Source organism: Salvelinus namaycush, chromosome 23 (assembly GCF_016432855.1).
Source record: "Salvelinus namaycush isolate Seneca chromosome 23, SaNama_1.0, whole genome shotgun sequence".
Lineage (NCBI taxonomy): Eukaryota > Metazoa > Chordata > Actinopteri > Salmoniformes > Salmonidae > Salvelinus > Salvelinus namaycush.
Genome location: NC_052329.1, coordinates 19,663,921 through 19,691,900, shown reverse-complemented (window position 1 = coordinate 19,691,900; position 27,980 = coordinate 19,663,921). Strand labels below are relative to the sequence as shown.

General features: G+C 43.1%; 2 protein-coding genes across 3 annotated transcripts in view; both read left to right on the top strand.

Moving 5' to 3' along the window:
* The first annotated feature begins 434 nt into the window (after nt 1–434).
* Nucleotides 435–16,658, top strand: LOC120018148 (bromodomain and WD repeat-containing protein 3-like). The gene is made up of 41 exons (XM_038961168.1): nt 435–596; nt 698–756; nt 865–894; nt 1,111–1,170; nt 2,071–2,218; nt 2,342–2,440; nt 2,616–2,776; nt 2,860–3,081; nt 3,485–3,585; nt 3,679–3,749; nt 3,998–4,098; nt 4,270–4,310; nt 4,611–4,712; nt 4,804–4,957; nt 6,658–6,792; nt 6,889–7,017; nt 7,123–7,348; nt 7,670–7,870; nt 8,072–8,261; nt 8,423–8,513; nt 8,618–8,761; nt 8,882–8,952; nt 9,065–9,275; nt 9,406–9,522; nt 9,765–9,872; nt 10,024–10,148; nt 10,259–10,341; nt 10,451–10,562; nt 10,682–10,743; nt 10,832–10,987; nt 11,133–11,379; nt 11,471–11,540; nt 11,627–11,674; nt 11,796–11,921; nt 12,004–12,156; nt 12,331–12,500; nt 12,608–12,903; nt 13,002–13,166; nt 13,373–13,705; nt 13,843–13,998; nt 14,113–16,658. The coding sequence occupies exons 1-41, from the start codon at nt 560–562 to the stop codon at nt 15,516–15,518; spliced, it is 6,717 nt and encodes a 2,238-aa protein (XP_038817096.1). The 5' UTR covers nt 435–559; the 3' UTR covers nt 15,519–16,658.
* Nucleotides 16,659–19,940: 3,282 nt separating this feature from the next.
* The window catches only part of LOC120018147 (mitochondrial intermediate peptidase-like), a 33,074-nt gene continuing 25,034 nt past the window's right edge, over nt 19,941–27,980 (top strand). Inside the window, exons 1-10 of one of the 2 annotated variants that reach the window (XM_038961166.1) lie at nt 19,941–20,406; nt 20,674–20,847; nt 22,386–22,474; nt 22,563–22,649; nt 22,744–22,807; nt 22,912–23,094; nt 23,389–23,545; nt 23,927–23,975; nt 24,388–24,448; nt 24,614–24,666. In XM_038961166.1, the coding sequence (XP_038817094.1) occupies nt 20,257–20,406; nt 20,674–20,847; nt 22,386–22,474; nt 22,563–22,649; nt 22,744–22,807; nt 22,912–23,094; nt 23,389–23,545; nt 23,927–23,975; nt 24,388–24,448; nt 24,614–24,666 (1,067 nt within the window). In that variant the 5' untranslated portion in view covers nt 19,941–20,256. The remainder of the gene's footprint in view (nt 20,407–20,673; nt 20,848–22,385; nt 22,475–22,562; nt 22,650–22,743; nt 22,808–22,911; nt 23,095–23,388; nt 23,546–23,926; nt 23,976–24,387; nt 24,449–24,613; nt 24,667–27,980) is intronic. The other variant, XM_038961167.1, reaches the window with a different exon arrangement.

Sequence of the window (27,980 nt, the reverse complement as noted above, 5' to 3'; positions counted from 1 at the left end):
GTCTATACACCACACAGGGATGTTTTTCTTTATTCAGTTGAGTTATTGAAACAAAGCCTACGTAGTGAAGCGAAGTGCACTAAAGACAAATCGCACAGAGTAAAATAAAGGATAATAAAACGTGACAGATTTGTCTCGCTAACACATGTGACGTCATCAACAAGACACGACCTTGTCGAAGAAAAGACAACAATGCGGTCTTTAAACTATAATTCCGCATATAGAAATAGCTTTTTTATTTACATTGATCCAAAGCTTTCTTATGTATTTAAAGATAATATCAGTGCAATTAGCGGCCGAGCTTCGCTTTGTCTTTGTTGTAGTCGAACAAAAATGTAAGAGTTGTTCCCCACCCCCTATTTCCTCTGCTGTGGCGGAAGTAACTAGTATTGCTGAGGCCTCATCCTTCCAATGGCGACTGAAAACAGGCAGATTAGAAAGCGGGAGCAACCGTGGAGGGGGTCAGAGCAGTGTAACCGAAATTAAATAAATATATCATACTCTCACTAGTCATAAAGTTAGTTTACAATTGTACACCAACCAAATCACGGCTGATTCAATGGCCAACAGTCGGAATATTTCGCTCCTTGAATCGGGTAAGGCGCATATAGTTGCCTAATTAATTGCTTAAATTATAGATAAAGCTTGATTTAATTGATATCCAATTGTGGTACTATTGTCTGCTATTCACTTACAGAGCTATATTACCTAATTTCACGTTTTCTGACAACGGGTCCATGTCGGAGAGCGGCTGAGGTAAATTGGCGTGCCTTATTGACATAATTTCTTACTATTCAAAATTGTTGGCGAATAGTAAATGAAAGCAGCACATTCGAAACACCTATTTGTTTTAATCAATTGCAGGTTCTAGCGAGCGAACTAGAAGAATATCAGGTGTGTATTCCGGTAGAAGCGGCGTTCTGCAGTCGATGTATGTAGCTAGCGATCCCGATTGGACTGGAACGTAGAACTTGTCTCACTCACGACTTTTAATGCTTCTCTGACCGCCTCACTCGTTTGACATCACACGTTTTTACTAACTTAATTTCTGGCAGTGTTTCTAGCATCTTCAGTGTTGTGATTTACACTAATGCGCACCATTTTGGATAGCTTTTACCCTGCAGATTAGACTGGCAAGGACATGAACATCCAAGATCTTACGAAGATTTGGTAAGTCTATAATCAATAGATGTAAACTCATTGTCGAATATCTGTTATTGTTGAATGACAACCACGTTGTGTGTCCATGCTTGGGCCATTTACTCTTTGTTCAATCAGATTGAATCGTTGTTACATTGTTGTTGCATAATAATCAGATTTTAACTTTTACCGGTATGTAGGATTACGTATTTTCGTAAGTGTCGAAAGCTTGACACTGTAGTATAGAAACAAAATTGATAGAGCATTTATAAATATATCTGTTGTACTGCAGATAGGGTGGGGACTCTTGTGGTTCTGGCTACGTCAGGACACCACTGTTGACCAATCCACGCCCTAGAAAGGCTGTCGTTGCGTTAATTTCCTTGTGACCTGTGTTGTGATTCGTCCGTTGATGAATGTGTTTTACATAAAACGTTCTGCCCACAAGGAATGTAGCACACTGGTGGAACGAGATCAGGTGTACATGAAGAACCCAAGTTATGTCAGTTATGTTTTTTTGCCCCTAGAAAAATTAAGAAATTATATTTTCTTACGGTGCCACTGGCTGACAGTGTACTGAAATATTAGACATAAAGACTTTGTCTATTTATTATTTAGATCAATGTGGTTGCAGTACTGTAGTTTTGTGATTCCTTGTGTCATCATTGTTTACATTTTTTACATTTTAGTCATTTATCAGATGCGCCAGAGCGATTTACAAGAGCAATTAGGGTTAAGTGCCTTGCTCAAGGGCACAACAACAGATTTGTCACCTAGTCTGCTCTGGGATTCGAACCAGCAACCTTTCGACTGCTACCCAACCTACAAATGTTGTGATGGCTTGAGGAACAAAGCATAGATAGTGGTTTAACTTGTAACAATGAAAGCTGGATGAGTCATTCTGCTCATCAACACTGTTTGATCCCATAGGTTGCATCCAACAGACATATTGCACCTGACCATTTGCTGCAGATCTGTAAGCAGATTGGGCCGATTCTGGACAAAAAGGTGCCATGTGTTCCAGGCGTACATTCCCTACTGGGAACCGGGAGGCAGTCCTTACTCAGAACATCAAAAGGTGTTCAACTTTATATGTGTCTTGTTTGAGCGTGAATTCTAAATGTATACATCAGCAACTATTCTTTCTGGAATCGAATTGTAAAATTTAATTATTAAATTGCCTTCTTTCCACCTCTTCCAGATTACGGCAATGTTCGGAGGAAAGGCTCATCATTTGCTACCCTGCACAGGGGGAGACCACCAGAGATGCATTTGACCTGTAGGGATCCTCCAAATCTAGGTTAGTATTCTCTGACACAGGATTGACAGGTTCACACATTATTATTTTCTATTTATGCCGGTACTGTAAATTCAATGTGTGCTTATAACTCTACACATGTGTTTTTGTTTTCTGTTAACATGATTCTGTTATTATCATGTTTGGACTCTAAATCATAGTGTTTTGTCCTTCACAGTGGAGGTGTACAGAGGAAGGGAGCTAACCGGTACTCAACGGTTTAGCACTGTGAACCCTGTGAGCAACTATCAGCACATGCGGATGCACAGGAGGATTCTGGGTCATCTGTCTGCAGTCTACTGCATCGCTTTTGATCGAACCGGTCTCAGGATTTTCACTGTGAGTCATCATAAAGATCAAGTTCTTGGGGGAAATCATTTTAGGCTCATCACTTTATCTACCTTATCAAACCTACTTTCAAGGGCTCGGATGACTGCTTGGTGAAAATATGGTCTTCGTTTGACGGGAGGCTTCACTCCACCCTGAGAGGACATTCGGCTGAGATCTCAGACCTGGCTGTCAGCTTTGAGAATACCTTGATGGCAGCTGGCAGCTGTGACAAAACCATCCGAGTGTGGTGCCTTCGTACCTGTGCCCCTATGGCTGTCCTACAGGGGCACAGTGGATCCATTACCTCCCTACAGGTAGGAGCTTCTATCTTCCTCCAACACCCTTATTATGTTTTTATCTGACTAATGTTAGCCGGGCAAATAGTATGTAAGCTAATGCTGTCCACAGTTTTGCAAATGTAGAAAACCATGCAACAGTATAATGTGATAACTGCACACATCTCTTTTTATCCCATTTTGTACATAATGTTGTGAAATCTGTTGTGAATGTAATGTTTAAAACATTTAAAACTGCCTTAATTTTGTTGGACCCCAGGAAGAGTAGCTGAACGGGGATCCATAATAAATACAAATACTAAACCTGGTTTGCTTCAGAAGCTCACATTGGACCACTAGTGTGTTGCTCTCAGTATAGATGTGGGTGCATAAGTGTCTATCTGGAACATCATTTAACTGGGTGAATTACATCTGTCCTCAGTTCTCACCATTTGCCAAGGGCTCAAAGAGATACCTGGTGTCCACTGGAACTGATGCAACAATCTGCTTTTGGCAGTGGGATGTCAATAACATCAATTTCAGGTGAGTTTCAATTGCTGGTAATTTGATCAAGATAATAATTGCATCCTGAAAATTACATCATAAGTCTGAAACATTTACACTCTGGTTGTAAAGTGATCGCCCGCAGAAGTTTACAGAGCGACCCAGGCCGGGAGTTCAGATGGTGTGCTCATCATTCAGTCCAGGTAATGATGTCAAGATAGAAGTTTTGTGTAAAAGAATGCTTTGGATCTTTAAATACATTCCTACAAATTCATCATAGGGTACCTATTACACTCACCATAGCTGATACGATTTTCAACCGATGTATTGATCCAGCTTTTTACCTCGCCAACTGTTACAAGTATAAGCTACTCTAACATGGGTATAGAGAGGCTATGAACCAAATTGGGATACATTTATAGTAGTTTTTGTGTTTTATAAAACATTTTAGGTGGCATGTTCTTAGCGACGGGAAGTACTGATGATGTCATCAGAATATATTACCTGGGAGGTGGGAACCCTGAAAAAATATCAGAGCTTCATGAACACACGGTAAGATCCCTTGAAGATAAACCATCACATAGCAGCAAAAAGCTGAACACAAGAAAATAATGAGTTCCTAAAACAATCATTAAATCCATCCAAGCTTTAATTTACAATAAATACAAAAAACGTTGATGTAATATTCTAATCATTGTTGTCAATATATGTTCTCATTTTTAGGACAAGGTCGACAGCATCCAATTTTGCCACTCAGGAGAAAGGTATGATCAATGTGATTAGTTGAAGCACTCACCTTAGCCCAACGGTTTTTTACTTTATAACATAAGGAATCATGAGGATTGTCTAGAGCAGTGGTTCCCAACCTTTTTTGGTCACTGTATCACTAACTGAGTTTTGCTCTGCCTGGAGTACCCCTGAAGTACCCCCTCATTTGCATTTTACCAGTAAGCCTGTGGTCTCATGAGTCTTATCAAGTACCTCTTGTGCATAAGCCAAGTACCCCCAGGGACCCTTGTACCACTGGTCTAGAGTTCATTGTCTTGATTTGCCTCGTCTCGTAGGTTTGTGAGTGGCAGTCGAGATGGCACAGCACGCATCTGGAGGCTGACTCAGCGTCAGCAGTGGAGGAGCCTTCTTCTCAATATGAACGCCACTCTACCAGGGTAAGGAATGAACAGCTTGTCGGCACCATTACATACACCTACACATGCTTGTATCTATGTTTTCCTCCTTTCATATCGATTTTCTCATCAGCTCGGAACACACGACCAATGAGGAAAGCTTTTTCAAGCCCAAGGTCACCATGGTAGCGTGGGATCGCCATGACAACTCAGTAATCACAGCCGTCAACAACCATATCCTAAAAGTGTGGAACTCCTACACGGGCCAGCTGCTACATATCCTTAAAGTAGGAGTAACCACATTGTCTTACATTCCATTTTCGTGAACATTCTGTTTCACAAAGATAACTGAGGACATTTTGTATCTGTAACTACTAGTAGTGTAGATTTCCATCCTTCAACTGCAGTGCATTCGGAAAGTATTCAGGCCCCTTCACTTTTTCCACATTTTGTTACGTTACGGTCTTATTGTAAAATGTATTAAGTCTTTTTTCCCTCAATCTACACACAATACCCCATAATGACAAGGAGAAAACAGGTTTTTAGAATTTTTTTGCAACTTTATTAAAAACAGATACCGTATGTACATAAGTATTCAGACCCTTTGCTATGAGACTCGAAATTGAGCTCAGGTACATCCTGTTTTCATTGATCATCCTTGAGATGTTTTGAAAACTTGATTGGAGACCACCTGTGGTAAATTAAATTGATTGGACATTATTTGGAAAGACACACACCTGTCTATATAAAGGTCCCACAGTTGACAGTGCATGTCAGAGCAAAAACCAAGCCATGTGGTCGAAGGAATTGTCCGTAGAGCTCTGAGACAGGATTGTGTCGAGGCACATATCTGGGGAAGGGTACCAAAACATTTCTGCAGCATTGAAGGTCCCCAAGAACAAAGTGGCCTCCATCATTCTTAAATGGAAGAAGTTTGGAACCACCAAGAATCTTCCTAGAGCTGGCTGCCCGGCCAAACTGACCAATCGGGAGAGAAGGGCCTTGGTCAGGGAGGTGACCAAGAACCCAATGGTCACTTTGACAGAGCTACAGAGTTCCTCTGTGGAGATGGACATTCCAGAAGGACAACAATCTCTGCAGTACTCCACCAATCAGGCCTTTATAATAGAAGGCCAGATGGAAGCCACTCCTCAGTAAAAGTCACATGACAGCCCGCTTTGAGTTTGCCAAAACATGATTCTCTGGTCTGTGGCAGGGACTGGGAGACTAGTCGGGATCGAAGGAAATATGAACGGAGCAAAGCACAGAGAGAATCTTGATGAAAACCCGCTCAGGACCTCAGACTGGGGCTAAGTTTCACCTTCCAACAGGACAATGTCCCTAAGTACACAGCCAAGACAATGCAGGAATGGCTTCAGGACAAGTCTTTGAATGTCCTTGAGTGGCCCGGACTTGAACCCGATCGAACATCTCTGGAGAGACCTGAAAATAGCTGTGCAGCGACGCTCCCCATCCAACCTGATAGCGCTTGAGAGGATCTGCAGAGAAATGTGGCAGAAACTTCCCAAATACAGGTGTGCTAAGTTTGTAGTGCGCTCAACAAAGTACTGAGTAAAGGGTTTGAATACTTATGTAAATGTGATATTTCAGTTTATTTTTAATACATTTGCAGATATTTCTAAAAACCTGTTTTAGCTTTGTCATTATGGGGTATTGTGTGTAGATTGAGGGGGGGGGAAATTATTCAATCTATTTTAGAATAAGGCTGCATGTAACAAAATGTGGAAAAAGTGAAGAGGTCTGAATACTTCCGAATGCACTGTATTTGTATATGAAGAATAGTTGAAGTATAGTCCTAGATTCCTTGGTCAAGAAGACATAATAGTTCTACAGTTTTTTCCCCTTGTTGCTGTAAGCATGCTTTTCAGGAACAGTTCCTCAAATATTTTTGGTCAATGACTTGGTAAAATAGCTAAATACCATCAGACAGTGAGTTGACCTGACAGCTGTGTGATGCTCTGTACAGGGCCATGAGGCTGAGGTGTTTGTCCTGGAGCCCCACCCTTCAGATCCCAGGATCATGCTGTCTGCTGGCCACGACGGAAACGTCTTCATCTGGGACATCGTCCGGGGCACAAAGACACAGCACTACTTCAACATGGTGAGGAGGAGCCACGCACCACAGAAGACTTAACAGTAACATCCATTCTCTCCAACTATGACTAACTCCATCTTGGTTGCTCTGTCTGCCCTACAGATTGAGGGCCAGGGTCATGGTGCTGTTTTTGACTGCAAGTTCACTCCCGACGGCCAGCGCTTTGCCTGCACAGACTCCCACGGCCATCTGGTCATATTCGGCTTTGGGAGCTCCAAGCCATATGAGAAGGTAAGGATGCAGCTCCTACTACATCTATGTATAAGAAAGAGTCCTCTATTCAATGGTTGGAGATGACATCCCAGTGTGATTGACTGCCTGTCTGTCTTTGTCCAGCTTCCTGATCAGGTGTTTTTCCACACCGACTATCGGCCTCTGATCCGTGACGCCAACGGCTTTGTGTTGGACGAGCAGACCCAGCAGGCACCCCACCTCATGCCCCCTCCCTTCCTGGTGGATGTGGATGGGAACCCCCACCCACCCAGATACCAGCGGCTGGTCCCCGGGAGGGAGAACATTGCAGACGAACACCTGGTGCCTCAGCTGGGATATGTCGCCACAAGTATGTTAACTACCTCATTACTTGACTATCTCAGTCTTCCTGCTTTGACCATATCTTTGAGTTAATTTGACTATTTATACAGCATTTGAGGCAGTTGTAAGGCAGTATGATCCTGGTGTTTATTGGACCAGTACAACAACATTGAAAGAGCAGTTGGGCATGTGTGTTTGTGTGGATGGGTGGGTTTTGTATGACCAGTGCAACTACCAGCTGTTTCCCCCGAGAGTTTGTGGATGGGTGGGTTAATCTGTTTGAGTGAGTAAATGGGTGTTACTTAATACCCTTGCCCCTCCATCACACTGTCCATGTTGTCCAACTCAGGTGATGGCGAGGTGATGGAGCAGGTGATCAGTCAGCTGACCACGGACCACGAGGAGGCCACGGCCAGACGCAGCGTTCTGGACGACGCCATCAGGCAGCTGCAGGAGCAGCAGGACAGGCAGAGCAGACCAGGGACACAGGCCCCAGAACAGGCCCCAGCAGAGGCCCCAGCATTCCCAGCCCCCAGCACCCCACGTAGAGGTACCAAGATAATGTTCCTAGCTCTCTTTTCCTTTCCATAAACTACCATTGCTCTTGGGCATGCTCAAATACTTCACATTCCTACATGTTGATGATTAAGGACTCCATTGGAAATGGAAAATACCCTCATCTGTTATGGTTAAATTAATGATTGGGTCCTAGACAAGTAGTCATGTTGTCTTCCCTCCTCTCTGTACCCAGCATCAGTGAATGAGCGAGGTGCAGCTGAGGTGCAGTCGTCCCCTAACGTGGGTCTGCGGCGCAGTGGGCAGGTGGAGGGGGTGAGACAGATGCACCAGAATGCCCCTCGTAGCCAGATGGCCACGGAGAGGGACCTGCAGGCCTGGAGACGCAGAGTGGTGGTACCCGAGCTTTCATCCAGCGGGTACAGGTGAGACAGACATTCCTCAAACAACTGGGGGAGATCATCTGTATAGTTTGTTATAAGACAAAAGGATGTCATTTATAAACAAGTCTACTCCTAAATGGTTAATCTCCGGAACATTATTCCTGAAATGCAAGTTCAAATTAAATGTGTAAATGATCTTGTAGTTGCCAGGATGACTTCCGAATTACAAAAGGAGAGGAGGAGATTGCCATATACAATGCAAAGAAACGACGTGTGACATACGGCAGTTGTAGAGTAAGTAGACATATTTATTAATTTAAAAATCATGACTGACCACAGGGATTTTAAAATGATACTGACGTCATACTGACATAATTTCTGCTTTGCTTCTGCCTCAGGATGATTCTGAAGATGAGGTGCCTTGCATCAAACGTGCACAGTCCCGCAAAAAGCAAAAAGTCTTCCAGCAGAGCAAAGATGGGATTGTGGAAGAATTCATTGAGTTCTCCTGTGAGGAGGGAGAGGAAACTGCGACATCTGAGGTATATTCTACAAACCTGTGTGATAAGAAATATGCTTTTGACATGTCCATTAAAGAATAACAAGCTATTTGGAATATTGGTGAAAGAGGTCAATCTTGCAATCTCCTTCCCCACCTCTAGGACCATGAGATGGAGGGCAGTGAACTGGATTCATCCAATGAGGAAGAGGAATGGAAAAGTGACAGTTCAAGGTACAGATAAGCTCTTTGCTTCTCTTGATTCCTTGCAAAGGGGTACATGGCGTATGTCATATTGTCATTTCGCTTGGCTTAATTTGAACATAACTTATGTTGCCCATGACAGCCACTCGTCCAGTGAGTACTCTGACTGGACAGCAGACGCTGGGATTAACCTGCAGCCCTCCACTCCCGTGTCATCACGGAAACGAGTTCGCCGCCAGCTTAGCAGCTCGGAGGAAGATAATGAAGAGGAGAAGCAGCAAAGTGACGAGGAAGAACGACCTCCTCAGACTAGCAAGCAGAAATCCAAGAAGCCCAAAAGCAAGATGCCAAAGGTTAGCCACTGTACTAACCTGCATATTTTGTTTGTCAATGCTTGTATCCTGCTCTCGTATGACAAAAAGTAGTTTCACTTCCATATTGAATATTAAATCAATCTTATGTAATTGTACATGTGTATCACAGCGGCCTAAAGCCAGGCCGTCGATGAACAGAGAAGTGTCCAACGAGTTCAGACCCTCAACGTGGATCACTGATGTCGTTCCCAGGAAGTCTCCCTTTGTTCCCCAGATGGGTGATGAGGTACGTGACTGTCTAGACCATATGGCTTCCCTACTGTTGTTGTGTGCATCTTTGGGGTTGAAATCAGGAGGCTGGTGGGAGGAGCTATAGGTATGGATTAAATGGAACGGTATCAAACATATGGAAACCAATTTTGACCCCGTTCCATTAATTACATTCCAGCCATTTCAATGAGCCTGTCCTCCTATAGCTCCCCCCACCAGCCCCCTCTGGTCTAATTAATGTTACCCTCTCTCCCTCAGGTAATCTATTTCCGCCAGGGTCACGAGGCGTATGTGGAGGCAGTGAACAGGAACAACCTGTACCCCATTAACATGGAGAAACAGCCTTGGAGGAAGATGGAGCTGAGGGTAAGAACATCATATCCACTCTGCTCCAAACTAGGAAACAGATAAATATGTCTTCTGCCGATGCAGTAGAAAATGGGTTAGTGTGTTGAGAGGGCCAGTGTCTGAAAGGACATTGTTGAAGAGTAACTTGAAATTCTCCTTCTCGCTACAGGACCAAGAGTTTGTTAAAATAACTGGGATCAAGTATGAAGTATGCCCTCCGACACTGTGCCGCCTGAAACTGACGCTCATTGACCATGGCACGGGCAAAATCACAGACAAATCATTTTATGTCAAGTAAATGATGCAACCACTTCAAAGTGTCTAACATTGAAGATACATGTACGTTTTTACAGACATTACCAGAGACATTTGGTAACTTTGGACTTCTGTACGCCTCCCCTCAGGTACCATGACATGCCGGATGTGATTGACTTCCTCGTGCTTCGGCAGAGTTATGACGAAGCACGCAGTAGAGTCTGGCAGCCAAGTAAGTTAACTACTCAAGGTACAGTAATGCGTGAGATGAATGGGTCAACATTTCGAAGCAATATGTTCTGCATTTCCCCCATCTAAAATGGTAGTATTCCTCACTGCAGATGACAGATTCCGGTCTGTAATAGATGATGCCTGGTGGTTTGGGATCATTGTTTGTCAGGAGCCATATCAGCTTGAATATCCGGACAGTCATTTCCAGTGCTTCAAAGTCAGGTGAGAATGTATGATTGGGTCTGCGTTGTTGGAAACCAGTCAAAATGGTCTCCCAACGGTTGATGCCTTCTGCGGTGGATTGCATGCTTCTAACCTGCTTGGTTTTGCTTTGTTGCCAGATGGGACAATGGAGAAACGGAGAAGCTAAGTCCTTGGGATGTGGAAGCTATTCCAGAGGATGGTAATTTAACAGACTCTGTTGTTGGAAATGTTTCATTCTAGGACAGAAGTACTGTATGGTAACAATGGTGTGTGTCTGTGCTCTTCAGCCCAGCAACCTGAGTGTGTAGGTGGAGGGGTTCCAGTGACAGCAGAGGAGATGAGAGAGGTCATGTATAAACCCCAGACAGGAGAGTGGGGTGAGAGGAGTAGAGACAACGAGTGTGAACGCATCATAGCAGGCATTGAGCAACTCATCACCGTCGGTAAGAACACTCACCTCACCACTGCATTTTGGTACTATTTCCTCCTCAGCAGACCTCGGATTGTATACCATTCCTAGATGGGCTAGTGAGGTTTTGAATTTCAAATTCACAGTACTTCTGTTTTTTAAACATTTTTAATTTACAGATATTGTAGCCCCATTTTCTGGCCCGGTGGACATAGTTCAGTACCCAACCTACTGCACGGTGATAGCCTTCCCTACAGACCTGAGCACCATCAGACTGAGACTTATAAATAGGTTCTACAGGCGACTGTCCTCTTTAGTTTGGGATGCCAGATACATTGTGCACAACGCCCGGACCTTCAATGAGCCAAGGAGCAAGATAGCCCATTCAGCAAAACTTATCACAGATGTCCTGCTAAAATTTATCAAGTGAGTTGGCCAAGTGTTATTGAGCTTTAACTTACACAGATAAATGTATCTGTATTTAACAACTTATGTTGATTTTTTTTTATTTCCTCAGTCGCCCTAGCTGTACAGATATTATGGAGATCTACAGTGCTATTGAAGACATGGACTATACAGATGACGAGGTAAATCAGGTTTGATCATGAAATCATTCAAACCTTGCTGTGTAACTTTTCGGTTGAACTGATATTGATTTGAATGTCTTTCCCAGGACCTGAAAGAGGCACCAGGCCCCTCTTCTGGACACAGACTGCGCCAGGTAAGTAATGAATGATGATGTAAAAACCAGAACATCTTTGTCTTAAAATCAGCAATGAAAATGTAGGGAAGTGGCTGGGATGTTGTCTTATATCTTATGTATGAGTCTCCCTTCACCCCAGCGCTCTGTGGAGAAGGTACCTGACCAGGACTCCTGGAAGGGGCAGTGCAAGCGCCTGATGAACTATGTCTTTGAGTGTGAGGACTCCGAGCCCTTCAGAAAGCCTGTGGATCCTACCTCCTACCCAGTAAGAGAACACAGAGTTCTACTGTAATAATGACTCTGGCTTTGACAACTGTTGATCTAATGTGGCTCATGTCTGTTTGCAGGACTACCTTAGCATCATTGACACTCCCATGGACTTTGGGACTGTGAAGGGGACCCTTGAGGAGGACCGCTATGAAAACCCCATGGAGCTCTGCAAAGACATACGTCTGATATTTGCCAACGCTAAAGCCTTCACGCCAAACAAACGCTCAAAGGTATTTCCGCTCTTGCATTTCCAAACCATACAAGCGATTCCAGTGTAAGAAATTCAGCAATCTTCTATTGAGTTGATTTGACATTGGTCAGGTTCTGGATTGTCATCAATGTAGGGACTAGGACCTGATGCCAAGTTGCTGTGCTCTACATATTTTTATCTCCTCTGTCCCCAGATCTACAGTATGACTTTGCGGCTTTCTGCATTCTTCGAAGAGCGAATCAGAACAATCATATCGCAATACAAAACTTCTGTCAAGAGCAGCGAGAAGCTCCGCCGCAGCCAGAGGTTCCGGAAGAAGCTTCAGCACCACGAGTCTGCTGTACCCAGCACTAACACCACAAGGTAGACCTCACTTCTACTGCCCACAGACCTCATTGGGCTTAAGGAAATGTACTTGTGTGGTCCACAGGACCTACAGCACTACTAATGATATTGTTCTTTCCCTTCAGCCAAAAGAGGGCTGCTCTAAAAACTCAGGGAAAAGTGGAAGCGGCGTCAACGACCAAATCTACCTCAGCCAAAGTGTCTGCTCCCGAGAGAACCAGGAGAAGGAGCCACAGTAGTGACAGCTCAGGCCACAGCTCTTCTGAAGCCTCCTCAGGGTCAGACTCTGAGATTGAGAGTGAGTTATCTATGAGTGACTCTGAAGAGGAGAAACGCCTGGGGTCCTCACGGCACCATCACAGCAGAGAGACCAGGGGAACCAGAAGAGTCACCAGGAACAAGGGGGCAAAGAAGAAAAAAAGTTAGGATTTCACATAAATCTGGTAGAAGGCAGTTTGCAAGACATCCCTTAGTCTCTGTCCCTCTAATAAAATCCCTGTTTTTGACGTTTTATTTCAGTTGCCGAGAGCGAGGAAGAGTCCTCCAATGAGGGGGAGGAGAGTGAGGATGGCGGGAAGTTGTCCAACTCTTTGTCTCGTCGATTCCCAAGCAGGACCAGCAGCAGGAGCACCAGGCTGACCAGGAACAATGCTGTTGCCCATAGGAAACGCACCAAACAGCCAGGTAAACACCATCACACCATAGAGCAGGGAAAAGGAGAGGTAACTAGAGCAGGGAGTGTTAAGGCAAATGCCCTTACAAATTATGAAAAATAGACAGACAACTGCCCTTATGGTTAAAGGTCTGAACTGCCCGTAGGAGCAGATCTTTTTTTAGTTATTATGATTATTAGCCATTTAAAATGTTGTTGCTGCTCTGTGTGTATCTAGAGAGGGGTGCCCAGATGAATGGTCACAGCAGAAAATCTGGGCGAGAGAGGCGGCTAAGCAGCGAATCTGAGAGATCACCATCCCAGGGTACAGACACTTACAGGGAGGAGGATGAGGAGGAGAATGTTGGCCGCAGGACAATGAAAAGGAAGACTGCCAGGGCGGCCGTCAACAAGATGAAGCTTCTGGAAGCCTCTGAGGAAAACTATGGTTCAGCCTCTGAGGAAGAGGATAAACATAGGAGGAAAAGCAGCCACCATGCGACCCGAGTCAGCAAACGCACTGCCGTGATCCAGAGCAGCTCTGAATCAGAGGAGCAGTCATCAGCACAGTGTGAGCACACAGTCAGCTTAGACTGGTTTGAATCAACTTTTATTGATCATGGATCTACTGTACCAGAGCCACAAAAGGGGGCGTTCATTGAAAAAACGTTTAACACTGTTGGGTAACATACGCTTTCTTTCCCCTAGGTTCTAAAAAAGACAAGGATTCATTGGGTGATTGGGAGAACAATGAGGACAGTATTGAGAGTGAAGCTTCATCCTCTCGTTGCCATCAGAATGGAGAGAGTAAGAACTCCAGCAGCCGCAAAACGACCAGACAAGCTGCAGAGACGGGTGGTAAGGGTAAGAGCTACAGGCATACTGTAGATGCTTTCAGTCATGGCTACTTTCTCTGCCTTCTCCAAGTTCAGTCATGTGTTGCTGTAGTGTTAATGTTTGTATTTATCTCTATTTCAGATGATATGTCTCATGTAAATGGGCACAGCACAAAACATGACAGTACTTCTGAGGAGGAGAGCTCTGATGGTGAAGAAGAGGAAGAAATAGAGGAAGAAGCTGTTAGGTCTCAGAAGTCCTCCAGAAGCTTGACAACCGCTGCAGTGAGCAAAATTAGAACTTGCATTACCAGTTATATGGCGGAAGAGAAGACTGGCTCCAGAAAGAGACAGCCCAAATCTCTGGCAAGCTCTGACGAGGAATACCGAGAACACTATGCTCAAAAGCACCCTCACCAAAACGGGAGAAAGGTGGAGAAAGAACATGCTGAAGGCTCTGAGAAAAATAGTAAATTACATTCAAAAAGACAAGAACAAACATCTGCCTCAACCCACAAACAGGATGTCCCTGAATCAGAGGAACTCAGTGACACTCCAAAGAGATCAAGCTCTCGCAAAAAAAGAGTGAGGTCTGAAGAGGAGGAGGAGGAAGAAGACAGCAACCACTCAGATAATGAATCTAAGGGAGAATCCAATAAACGTCAGTTGCGAAACAACAACAAACCCAAAAGACAGAGTCACAATGACTCTGTTTCAGAGAGCGAGGAGGAAGTTGTACCCAACAGGAGAGCAAGGAGAAAACTGCATGCTTCCTCAGAGGAAGAATCTGATGGGAAGGAGAAGCATAGCCCTAGCAGGCGGCCTTGCCTTCGAGCCCAACCAAAAAAGAAATACATCAATGAAGACTCTGAGGAGGACTTGAACTCTGAGATGCAAGGCAGTTGTAAGAATGGGAATAGCAATGCTGTTTCAGATAAAGGACATCGACGCAACCGAAAAGCTTCCCCAGCTACTACAAAACAACAGTCCTCTTCCAAGAGAAAACGCATTTACACCTCAGACTCCTCAGACAACCCTTATGAAAAGAAACGGTGCATGCCCAAGGCTAAGAGCTACTGCGAAGATGAGGACGAGAGGGAAACAAAAAGATCCAACTACAAGTATCCCAAGAAGGAATCTAGATCCAAGTCTGAACCCGAGGACTGTAGTAGTCAGGAAGACACCTCTTCTCACCAAGGGTCAGAGGAGGATAAGGAGGTTGAGTGTCCAAGGGGGAAGAGACGTTTGGAGCGACACAAACGCAAGCGAAAGGAACGCTGCAGCAGCAGTGCCCACAGTTCTGCCTCTGAAAGCGAGGAGGACGAAAAGTCCTCTGCCAGCTCAGGGTCCCAGAGCAGTCCAAAGAGAAAAAAACACAACAGGAGGTCAAGGGTCAGCGACAAGGGTGCCGCCCGACAACACCGGAGGGACCCCTCTGAGGCAGACAGTGACCAGTCGTACGCAGAATTCCAGAGAGGAGCGTGTGGAACGCGTATCAAGACCCGAAACCGTGGCAAACGAACGGTGACATATCACGACAGCGAATGAAGGCTTAGCAAGAGAGGCTTAGCGAGAGAGACTAACTGGAGACCTTGAAGACACTTGATCGCCACATTAAAGGTAGTAGCACTGGAGCTTTTTCAAGAGGAAATGCTGTGAATCTGTTTCATTCAGGGATATTTATATTTTCTATGAAAAAAAAAAAGAGTAGTTTATAAAATATAGCGCAAACCACCTCCCATTCTGCTTTTGTGATTTGGCCAGCTAAATAACTGTTCGGGGGAGCATTGTCAGCTTGGGTGCTATCTTAATATACCTCTGTTTAATCAAGCATATTTTGCTGGCTTGCACTAAGAAACACACTGTAAAGAGGTATTTCATACACTAGTTTCACATTAGGAACTCAGGGGTCAACTAAGTTTACTGTAGTCTCAGCCATTCAGTCTTGGGAGCTAGAGTAGGTAGGGACAATAAACATTTCCAGGATGGCGGTTTCAGTCCAAGCACAATTACTGAGACAACTAATCCACTTCACCCTCCTTTGACTTCAAGTCCTTTGTAAATCCACATGAATTATCCTTTACTGTATTGTGAGGTGACTTGTTGATATGAGCCAAAATGTACAAATTTGAATTCCTAGTTTTCCTCCCCTTTGTTTTCACTTTTGGGGGGGGGGGGGGAATATGTGTGGTGTGTATTCTAGTCATGGAATCAGGTGTAAATATATGGGATTGAGAATGGCATCTTTTGAAAGGTTTATGAGGATCACTCTGTAGCAAATGATTGCTTGTTTAAATTTGAGCATTAATTTCATTTTTATGTCATTACAATGCATTGTCTTGCCACATGTCAGAAATTGGTACCCTTTTGCCAAGTACAGGAAACCAAAAAGTACTTATAGCAAAATACTGTGATTTCTCATATTGGGAAGACACTCTAGTGTTCTGTGTTATGTACTCTCAGTATTACATTTATTTTTGGAGAGAACTTAATTGCATTTAACTTTTTGCCAGTCACAATTTAGTTGTGTGTTGCGGCGGTCTTGAAATTGCTAAATGTTTTTCATACACTTTGATACAAACAGATTTCATAGGAAAATGTTACTGGTACTCCGTATGGTTGTGGAGTGCAAGAGGGCTGTTTTTTTGTCTTATTTTCTGGTTAATAAAGACATACATTCAAGGCTCACTTTGTATGTGTTATCAATGTCATATGCATTCTTAACCATTCCTTAAACTGAACAAAAATAAGAACACAACTTCAAAGATTTTGCTGAGTTACAGTTCATTTAAGAGAATCAGTCAATTGAAATAAATTCCATTAGGCCCTAATCTATAGATTTCACATGACTGGGCAGGGGTGCAGCCATGGTTGGGCCAGGCCCAGCCAATCAGAATGAGTTTTTCCCCACAAAAAGGGCTTTATTACAGACAGAAATACTCACTAACATTTTAGAGACATAAGCTTTTTGTGCGTATGGAACATTGCTGGGATCTTTTATTTCAGCTCATGACACATGGGACTAACACTTTACATTTAATACATCCCACTAATGCTGAGTGGATCAATGCTTTTGCCACCGTGTCGATTGTATTTGAAGCAGTAGTTCAAAAACTAAGTGACAGCACCAATATATAATGCTGCGTTGATGTGCTAGTCGGAACTAGGAAACTCGGAAATGTTCGACTTTCTAACTGGTTGTAGTTATACATGTGCTGCGTTCAATGAATCAGTAAGTAGGACATTTCTGCATTTCCTAGTTCCAACTAGCATTTGAATGCAGCATAAATTATTGGGGCTCATGCCTCGTTTTTGTTATCTCGGAAATGTCAATTTGCTAATCTAGGCTGCAGTGTCGGATCCCGAGTTACCCATTTGGGATGTATCAGGGTGTTTTCACACTTAGTCCCTTTCAGACAATTTTTGTGAACTCCGTACGGTTTGCTTATTTTTTGTGTGCAGTGTGAATAGTCCAAAGGAACTCAGACCCCTCAAAAGCCCCTGAAGCGAACCAAACTGAGACCATCTCGAGAGGTGGTCTGAGTTCTGTTCCCTTTTTTGGGGGACAATGTGAACACAAGGCTCCCCAGGTTCGCTTGTCATTATTCCTGCACCACACACTATCAAATCAAATTGTATTAGTCACATGCGCCGAATACAACAGGTGTAGACCTTACAGTGAAATGGTTACTTACGAGCTCCTAACCAACAATGCAGTTTCAAAAAAATAAGAATAAGATAAAAGTAACAAGTAATTAAAGAGCAGCAGTAAAATAACAATAGCAAGACTATATACAGTGGGGTACTGATACAGAGCCACTGTGCGGGGACACTGGTTAGTTGAGGTAATATGTACATGTAGGTAGAGTTAAGGTGACTGCATAAATGACAACAGAGAGTAGCAGTGGTGTAAAGAGAGGGGGAGGGGCAATGTAAATAGTCTGGGTAGCCATTTGACTAGATGTTCAGGAGTCTTACGGCTTGGGGGTAGAAGTTGTTTAGAAGCCTCATGGACCTACTTGGCGCTCCGGTACCACTTGCAGTGCGGTAGCAAAGAGAACAGTTTATGACTAGGGAGGCTGGAGTGACAATTTTTAAGGCCTTCCTCTGACACCGCCTAGAGGTCCTGGATGGCAGAAAGCTTGGCCCCAGTGATGTGCTGGGCCATTCGCACTACCCTCTGTAGTGCCTTGCGGTCAGAGGCTGAGCAGTTGCCATACCAGGCAGTGATGCAACCAGTCAGGATGCTCTCGATGGTGCAGCTGTAGAACCTTTTGAGGATCTGAGGACCCATGCCAAATTTTTTCAGTCTCCTAAGGGGGAATAGGTTGTGTCGTGCCCTCTTCACAACTGTCTTGGTGTGCTTGGACCATGTTAGTTTGTTGGTGATGTGGACACCAAGGTACTTGAAGCTCTCAACCTTCTCCACTGCAGCCCTGTTGATGAGAATGGGGGCGTGCTCGGTGCTCTTTTTCCTGTAGTCCACAATCATCTCCTTTGTCTTGATCGCGTTGAGGGAGAGGTTGTCCTGGCACCACACGGCCAGGTCTCTGACCTCCCTATAGGCTCTCTCGTCATTGTCGGTGATCACTAGATTACTGCAACGCCGTTTCCCCTACCATAAACCCTCTCACATTGGTGCCACAAAAGAGAGAAGTTGATGATGTGCAGGTTGGCAGAAAAAAATGGGTGCTGTTTTTGGACAGGCCTATTGATTAGTGATTGTCAAGGATGTACAGAAATTCCTAAATATGAGTTTTTAGTTCAGATTATTTGTTTACAATATGTGATCTTTAGGCTAAGAAAGCTGCATAAACTGTTTATTCGATTGTAGGGTTTGAATAGTGTGAGAAGACACCAGCATATTTGGTGAGAATCACAACAGAGTACAAATCAATTATAGCTCTTAAAGAGGCAGTAGCCTACATGGAGTGTACAATTTTCAATTACAGCATTATTTATTTATTTATTTTACCCCCGTTTTCAATCTTGTCTCATCGCTGCAACCCTTTACAGCATTATTTAATCTGCAGTTATTCTTCTGTTATTTATTATTTTACCAATAATATTTAAATGTTAATTGTATCTTCTGATTACAATTATTTATCATATTTTAATTTATTTGCAATCTATTAGTTTCCAAAATGTAAGTAGTGGCCATGTACTCTTATAATCTCCACCAGACACAGCCAAAAGAGGACTGGCCACCCCTCAGAGCCTGGTTCCTCTCTAGGTTTCTTCCTAGGTTCCTGCCTTTCTAAGAAGTTGTTCCTAGCCACCGTGCTTCTACATCTGCATTGCTTGCTATTTGGGGTTTTAGGCTGGGTTTCTGTATAAGCACTTTGTGACATCTGCTGATGTAAAAGGGGCTTTATAAATACATTTGATTTTATTTAGTTATATCTAGCTGTCCAATAACGCATTCTGATGGAATGGCTTGTCCTGCACTTTGACTGAATGTCCTTTCTAAACATACAGTACCAATGTGAATGCAAAGAGGACTCAGACCACAAAATAGGTGAAGTGAACTGGCAAAAGACTTGAGTCCTCATTCAAAGGCAAGGGCAGTGTGAATACAAAGATAACAGAGTTATTTTGCTTCTTTTTTTACACCAGAATTCACAGTAAAGAGTACTGAGATCGTTTATTTTAAAGAGGACTATATGTGAAAACACCTTCAGAATTAACCAATAGGAAGCTCTAAGCAAATAACCTACGTTCATTTTAACTCGGAGATCCCAAGTTTCCGACAGGACATGAACAAGGCATAACCCATTTTATAAATCTTTCAGCACTTTCGGTATAAATTATGCTATCTGTTACAGGCAAAACAATTATTTATAGTTATGCATACCATTCCGCACCATTAAGACATATTTTGGAATATTAATATAGTGCCAAGTTGATCAAGTAAATGTGGCAATATATATTTTGATCAATTTATAGTATTCTTTAGCACAAAAATGCATTTCCCAATCATTAGCTAACATGTGGAAGCTGTTCGCTTGACTGTCAAATTCTACCAAATGCTTGCTAAAAACATATCTTACGTTTATCACTGGACAGTTAGCTATCAACCCATCTGAAGATATCTGGATTTTTCGTGTACAATACTTAACTTTATTCTTCAGCCTAATCACTGAAAGTGGATTGGTAGCTAAATTATTGGTTAACGTTAGCTAGCATGTCCTCGAAGTCTTTTCTCCATTGTTTACACTACTAGCCGAGTCAGTGGGTTAGTCAGTCAAGTCATCTGTAGATCGCTAATTAACGTAAGTGCATTATCATGTCAGCTTGCAAGCGTTTGCTTTACATTGTAAAACACAGAGGGATATGGCCATCGATATGGAGGAGAAATGTCACCACTTGGTCACCTGTAGGAGCTGCCTTCAATGCCAAACCTCACAGAAGACTTGAGTTGTTTGAAAAAAATGTGGTATGTTGATCAAGTCATGAAACTACAGTATTCCCAAATGTATCTTAGCCTATGTGATGTCGCTAGTTGTTGTTTTATCTAACACGACTGTATTTGATTTGCACTTGTCACTATACTGTTTTTACAAACACTGCTTTGTCCTTCAGTCAAGAAATGTAGCTAATAGTCAGAATTTTCTGTTCACATAGCTTTTGGTCGAGACTAGTAACAGTATTTTAAATTCCTACCCACATAATGTAGTCAAACGGTATCCTAAAACCTTCACAGGGCTTGTTTGGAGTCCCAGAGCTGAGCTCCCCTGCTGGCTTCGAGGTGACCACTAAAAGGGCTCTGAAGGACACACAGGAGCTGGTGGATAAAGTCTGCAGCAGCCCTCCTGGAGCTGTTACTGTGGAGACTTTTGACCAACTCTCAGACGGCTTGTGCAAAGTAGCAGACCTGGTAAGATGTATACAGTACCAGTCAAAAGTTTGGACACACCAACTCATTCAAGGGTTTTTCTTTATTTGATACATTTTCTAAAGTGTAGAATAATAGTGAAGACATCAAAATGATGAAATAACGCATATGGAATCATGTAGTAACCAAAAGTGTTAAGCAAATATAAATATATTTTAGATTCTTCAATGGAGCCACCCTTTGCCTTGATGACAGCTTTGTACACTCTTGGCATTCTCTCAACCAGCTTCACCTGGAATGCTTTTCCAACAGTCTTGAAGGAGTTCCCACATGCTGGGCACTTGTTGGCTGCTTTTCCTTCACTTTGCGGTCAGACTCATCCCAAACCATCTCAATTGGTTTGAGGTTGGGTGGTTGTGGAGGCCAGGTCATCTGATGCAGTACTCCATCACTCTCCTTCTTGGTCAAATAGCCCTTACACAGCCTGAAGGTGTGTTGGGTCATTGCCCTGTTGAAAAACAAATAATAGTCCCACTAAGAGCAAACCAGATGGGGTGGGATATCGCTGCAGAATGCTGTGGTAGGCATGCTGGTTAAGTGTGCCTTGAATTCTAAAAAAAATCCCTGACAGTGTCACCAGCAAAGCACCATCACACCACCTCCTCCATACTTCACGGTGGGAACCACACATGTGGAGATCATCCGTTCACTTACTCTGCGACACAGCGGTTGGAACCAAAAATCTAAGGACAGCCCAAAGGACAGATTTACACTGGTCTAATGTCCGTTGCTTGTGTTTCTTGGCCCAAGCAAGTCTCTTCTGCTTATTGGTGTCCTTTAGTAGTGGTTTCTTTGCAGCAATTCGACCATGAAGGCCTGATTCACGCATTCTCTTCTGAACAGTTGATGTTGAAATGTGTCTGTCACTTGAACTCTGTGAAGCATTTATTTGGGCTGCAATTCTTCACCCCTTAGAGGCTAATGAATGTATCCTCTGCAGCAGAGGTAACTCTGGGTCTTCCTTTCCTGTGGCGGTCCTCATGATAGACAGTTTCATCATCAGGGATGCAAACTAGTCACCTTTCGGCAAAATTCGCAGTTTTGAATCCAAAATAGGTGACCTACGTGGTTCGTGTAGATCCGACAAGAAAAGTTTGGGAGTTTGGCCTGTGTTGGCTGTCATTTAAATAAGAATTTGTTCTTAACTGACTTGCCTAGTTAAATATATATTAAATACCTCATGAAGCTGCTTGAGAGAATGCCAAGAGTGTGCAAAGCTGTCATCAAGGCAAAGAGTGGTTACTTTGAAGAATCTCAAATATAAATTATATTTTGATTTGTTTAACACTTTTTTTGTTTACTACCTGATTCCTTATGTGTTATTTCATTCTTTTGATGTCTTCACTATTATTCTATAATGTAGAATGTAAAAATAAAGAAAAACCCTGGAATGAGTAGGTGTGTCCAAACTTTTGAATGGTACTGTATATATTTATTATTATTAATATAGAAAGCACAGGATAGAGTCAAAAACCAATCAATTTAAGTTGACAGGTACACTTATTTTCTCCTCAAACCAGGCTGACTTTGTGAAAGTGGCACACCCGGACCCGTCCTTCCGTGAGGCAGCAGAGAAGACATGTATAGAGATCGGCACAGTTGTAGAAAAGTAAGTGCCATTGAACTAGGTCTAGTAGAATATATGTTATTGAGTGGCATATTACATAATTATTCTTCACTGTTTGTTTATCTCACAGACTCAACACCAATGTTGACCTTTGTAGAAGTTTAAAGAATTTGTTGGATAACAAAGAAGTTTTAGCTCAGTTGGACCCAGAAACAAGGTATGCTCTCCAACCTAAATCCTTTTACCGGTATTTAATTTGGCGTGGACTTGACAGTTTCATTCAGATAATGTAAATGTTTCTGTCTACCTAGGAAAGTGGCTGAGCTGTTCATGTTTGACTTTGCGATCAGTGGAATTCATCTGGATGAAAAACTGGTAAGGTACCCCTTTTAATTGGTTTTTAGTGTGTTGATAACCACCCCTGTCACATGTTTCTTTCATCTCCTTACTGTCTCTTTTCTGACACTTACATTTTGCAGCGGAAAGAGGCTGTCAAGCTTCACGTCAAGCTCTTGGATCTAAACAATGAGTTTCTTATGGGCTCTCACCTCCCAAACAGAATAGCAAAGTCAGCTATACCTGAGCACATTCATTGCCACTTTGCAACGGAGGGCAGTTTCATTCAGATTGGGGGTCTACACGCTGAGTCCTCTAATGACCTGGTATGTTTTCATTTGCAAATGTTTCTCTCTTTCCCCACCAGGTAGCGCCAATCTCACATGATATCCAGTTGTACTGCTGGCGCTGCAGTCTATCTGGAGAAATGCCTACTTAATGCTGTGAGAGATTGCACGTGTGAAATGCTATTGTTGAGTAATAGTCAGACTCTCTCTGTCCTGCATTTTCCTGATTTGTCCTGATTTTATTTGATGCTCCATGCCTGGGAGGGTTTCTCTGTGATAGGGATGGCTAAGGGGTGAAGAACCTGAAACACAGGCTTTTTACATTCTTTTCAGGTTCGGGAGGTTGCCTATAGGATTTTCCTCTACCCAAATGCAGATCTGATGGAGTGTCTGGAAGAGCTGTTGAAATGCAGGAACAAACTGGCCAAACTGGTGGGCTATGAGTCTTACGCACACAGAGCTTTACAGGGGACCATGGCCAAAACCCCAGGTAATATGCTTCCGCCCCTGTCCCCAACAATGACTTTCCCTTCAATTAGTAAACCTTTGGCCTTTTTTTGGAATCATATGTAGAAGCATTGGTAGTGCTTCAGTGTATGATTAGGAGGGATATTTAGCAATGACTACCATTTCAGCCAGATACCGCCAAGTTAGTAAACATACTTGTTCAACCAGGTTTACCAGCAGTTTACATGAATGAATGAATGATTCAACCAATGCCCTCTATTATATACAAAAAAATGACCCAGGCAAAAACTGTGTCACCCAGTTAGAATATTACACTACAACTGTGCTATACTGTTGATGTTGGGAATGATAAAGCCTTTGTGTGTGACTGATATAACATGGCCCTCCTTTCTTCTGCCCACAGAGACTGTGATGAACTTCCTCCAGCTACTGACGGACAAACTCTCCGAAAGGTACAGCACTTAATACAAGTAAAATAAAAAATGAGCTATGCCAAAATCAACACAATTTGTTCACCTTATATACAGTATATAGCTATAAGGAAATATATAATCCACCTTGTCTTGAAAAGCTGACATGTATCCTCTCTACCACAAGGTGACGATATAACCTTGAAAGAGTGAAAGAGCTTTATAAGTTTAGTGAAGTGAAGGTTTGAAAAAAAGTATAATGTTTGAATTCCAATTTATATGCTGGAGCTTTCAGAGATCCAGTTATTTGGATACAGAATTGACTATAAAGCAGAAATAATAGTTTGTTAAATAGATGAATACACTTTTCACATATTTAGTTGAATTTGAATTAGGCCTGACAGTGAAGTCAGCAATCACATCAGCCACTCATTTTAAATCTCTTCCCATACAGAACCGCAATAGACTTTGAGATGATTAAAGACATGAAGACAAAACTCAACCCCCGTAATGCGGTAAATACTGCTTTGTTGTCGTTTATAAATATTTATATTCCAGCTGATGTAGCAATGTACATGTAAAGATATGAGTCCATAGTGAGATTAAAAAAGGTGAATACAAATGGTGGTGTGTTATTTATTCTTGTCACAAGCTATTAGTAATATGTTTATCTTCCATAGGAGCTCATGCCATGGGATCCTCCATACTTCAGTGGTGTGTTGCGTGCTGAAAGGTGAGTATTACAGTCCTAGATCTATTATTCAAACAAAGCAACTGATCCAGTTATTCTCCGCCAACTGTCAATTAGATAAATCGGTTTGATTTCTATCTACCTGTCTGTATTTCAGTGTAGCGCATCATTTTATTTTTTTTACCTGGTATTCCTCGGGTATCAATTGTTAGTGTTAGGAGAGGAGCATGGGAGCTCCCGAGTGGCGCAGCGGTCTAAGGCACTGCATCTTAGTGCTAGAGGCGTCACTACAGACACCCTGGTTCGAATCCAGGCTGTATCAGGCCGTGATTGGGAGTCCCATAGGGCGATGCACAATTGGCCCAACGTCGTCCGGGTTTGGCAAGTGTAGGCCGTCATTGTAAATAAGAATTTGTTCTTAACTACTTGCCTGGTTAAATAAATGGGACCTACGTAGGTCTTTGTTTATTCTTTTCAATATAATCAAGCCGGATCAACTTCCTTTGCTAAGTTGCGCTGTCACCTCATTTTACCTGAAGATTTTTCCCTCTCCGTTTATATAATTTAACTAATTATCCTTGCATAATACATGTTCCCTGTCATTTTTATTTATGTGATGGAAGATATCCAAAACAATGGATTAGAATATGCAACCTGAATCACTGTTGCCATGCTACAGTATAGAAAGACAGAGTTTGAATGTGTTAGGCAGATGAGAACCATCCAGAATACAGTGAGGACCCAGACAGCATTCAACTCAACCTGAACTCATTGCAGGAGTAAATCCCATTTTAGTCTGTCGGGAAAGGATATCTCCAATAGCATATACAATATTATGTATTATCTGTTGAGACCCTATGCATTTGTTCTAGTGTGCGTAATATATTCTGCAGTTTTAATGCTGATTAATGGGCTTTGGGTGGTTAAGAAAGCGTATTATCTTTATTGTCAAGGGTAATTCATAAATGTCATGATTCACAGATGGAGAAGTGGAATGGCCTAATCTGCTGTGAACATTTGAGTGAATGGGAGATGTGGTTGGTCACATCTAGCATCTCCAGTTTTGCGCCGGTCTCACGTCGTCCTTTTATGGACATTATTAATGAACTGCTTTTCCACTCAGGCGCTCACCAGAGTCCAATAAGTCTAACGGTTTATTAAAGCTTTAATGCAGACATTCCAGGTCCTGGGGGATGGACTCAATGGCTGTTTCCACAATGGGGTTTGGCACAACCTCTGTCTGAGGAGGGGGAGATATGTTGGAGAGTTGTTTTTTTTCTTCTTTTAACTGAGGAAAATCTGTTTCCGAATCACTTTCCCCTCAGCCCTCTTCTTGGTGTGCTATGCTGTGCTGTGTTGGTTGTTAGGAGTTGGGTTTAGAATGCGGTCGGTTCCCAGGGATGGCTGGTTGCCCAGAGTTACCACCACCGCTAAGTGGCTCCTGTTGCCCTTTTCTCTTAGTCAGCAGCATTAGTGGTTTGCAGTTCCTACTGAAGTCAGTTGGAGAATGTTCATGTCCTACTGAAAGGAGTTTCAGATTATGTGTGGTAAATGAAGGCCCAGTAGCACATCATGTGCAAGATAGTATAAATTACTCCCTTTAGTAGTCTTTAGGAAAGATCATATGATTACTGCTATTATTCCATTAGCAGTCGGTGAAAAAGCTTATTGTTGCCAGACTTTGTCCCATATACAGTGCATTCGGAAAGTATTCAGACCCCTTGACTTTTTCCACATTTTGTTACGTTACAGCCTTATTCCAAAATTGATTACATATTTTATCCTCCCCCAACCTACACACAATACCCCATAATGAGAAAGCAAAAACAGGTTTTTAGAAATCTTTGCAAATGTATTTTTTTTAAATGAAATAGATTTACATAAGTATTCAGACCCTTTACTCAGTACTTTATTGAAGCACCTTTGGCAGTGATTACAGCCTGAGTGTTCTTGGGTATGACGCTACATGCTTGGCACACCTGTATTTGGGGAGTTTCTCCCACATTTCTCTGCAGATCTTCTCAAACTCTGTCAGGTTGGATGGGGAGCGTCGCTGCACAGCTATTTTCAGGTATCTCCAGAGATGTTCGATCGGGTTCAAGTCCAGGCTCTGGCTGGGCCACTCAAGGACATTCAGAGACTTGTCCTGAAGTCACTCCTGCATTGTCTTGGCTGTGTGCTTAGGGTTGTTGTCCTGTTGGAAAGTGAACCTTATCCCCAGTCTGAGGTCCTGAGCGCTCTGGAGCAGGTTTTCATCAAGGATCTCTCTGACACTGCCTAGTATATAGGTTCTGGATGGCTGGAAGTTTGGCCCCAGTGATGTACTGGGCCGTACACACTACCATCTGTAGCGCCTTACGATCAGATGCCGAGCAGTTGCCATACCAGGCAGTGATGCAACTGGTCAGGATGCTCTCGATGGTGCAGGTGTATAACATTTTGAGGATCTGGGGACCCATGCCAAATCTTTTCATTCTCCTGAGGGGGAAAATGTGTTGTCGTGCCCTCTTCCAGACTGTCTTGGTGTGTTTTGACCATGATAGTTTGTTGGTGCTGTGGACATCAAGGAACTTGAAACTCTCGACCCACTCCACTACAGCCCCGTTGATGTGAATGGGGGCGTGTTCGGCTCTCTTTTCCTGTAGTCCACGATCAGCTCCTTTGTCTTGCTCACATATTTGCACATTTATTACAAGTTAAAAAAAAATGGAAATATCACATTTACATATGTATTCAGACCCTTTACTCAGTACTTTGTTGAAGCACCATTGGCAGCAATTACAGCATCGAGTCTTCTTGGGTATGACTCTACAAGCTTGGCACACCTGTATTTGGGGAGTTTCTCCCATTCTTCTCTGCAGATCCTCTCAAGCTCTGTCAGGTTGGATGGGGAGCGTTGCTGCACAGCTATTTTCAGGTCTCTCCAGAGATATTTGATTGGGTTCAAGTCCGGGCTCTGGCTGGGCCACTCAAGGACATTCAGAGACTTGTCCCGAAGCCATTCCTGCGTTGTACCTTGTTCATTTCATCTTTCCCTCGATCCTAACTAGTCTCCCAGTCCCTGCCGCTGAAAAACATCCCCACAGCATAATACTGCCACCACCATGCTTCACCGTAGGGATGGTGCCAGTTTTGCTCCAGACGTGACGCTTGGCATTCAGGCCAAAGAGTTCAATCTTGGTTTCATCAGACCAGAGAATATTGTTTATTTTTGGCGAAGTTAGTTGCCTTTTGGCGAACTCCAAGCGGGCTGTCGTGTGCCTTTTACTGAGGAGTGGCTTCCGTCTGGCCAATATACCATAAAGGCCTGATTGGTGGAGTGCTGTAGAGATGGTTGGCCTTCTGGAAAGTTCTCC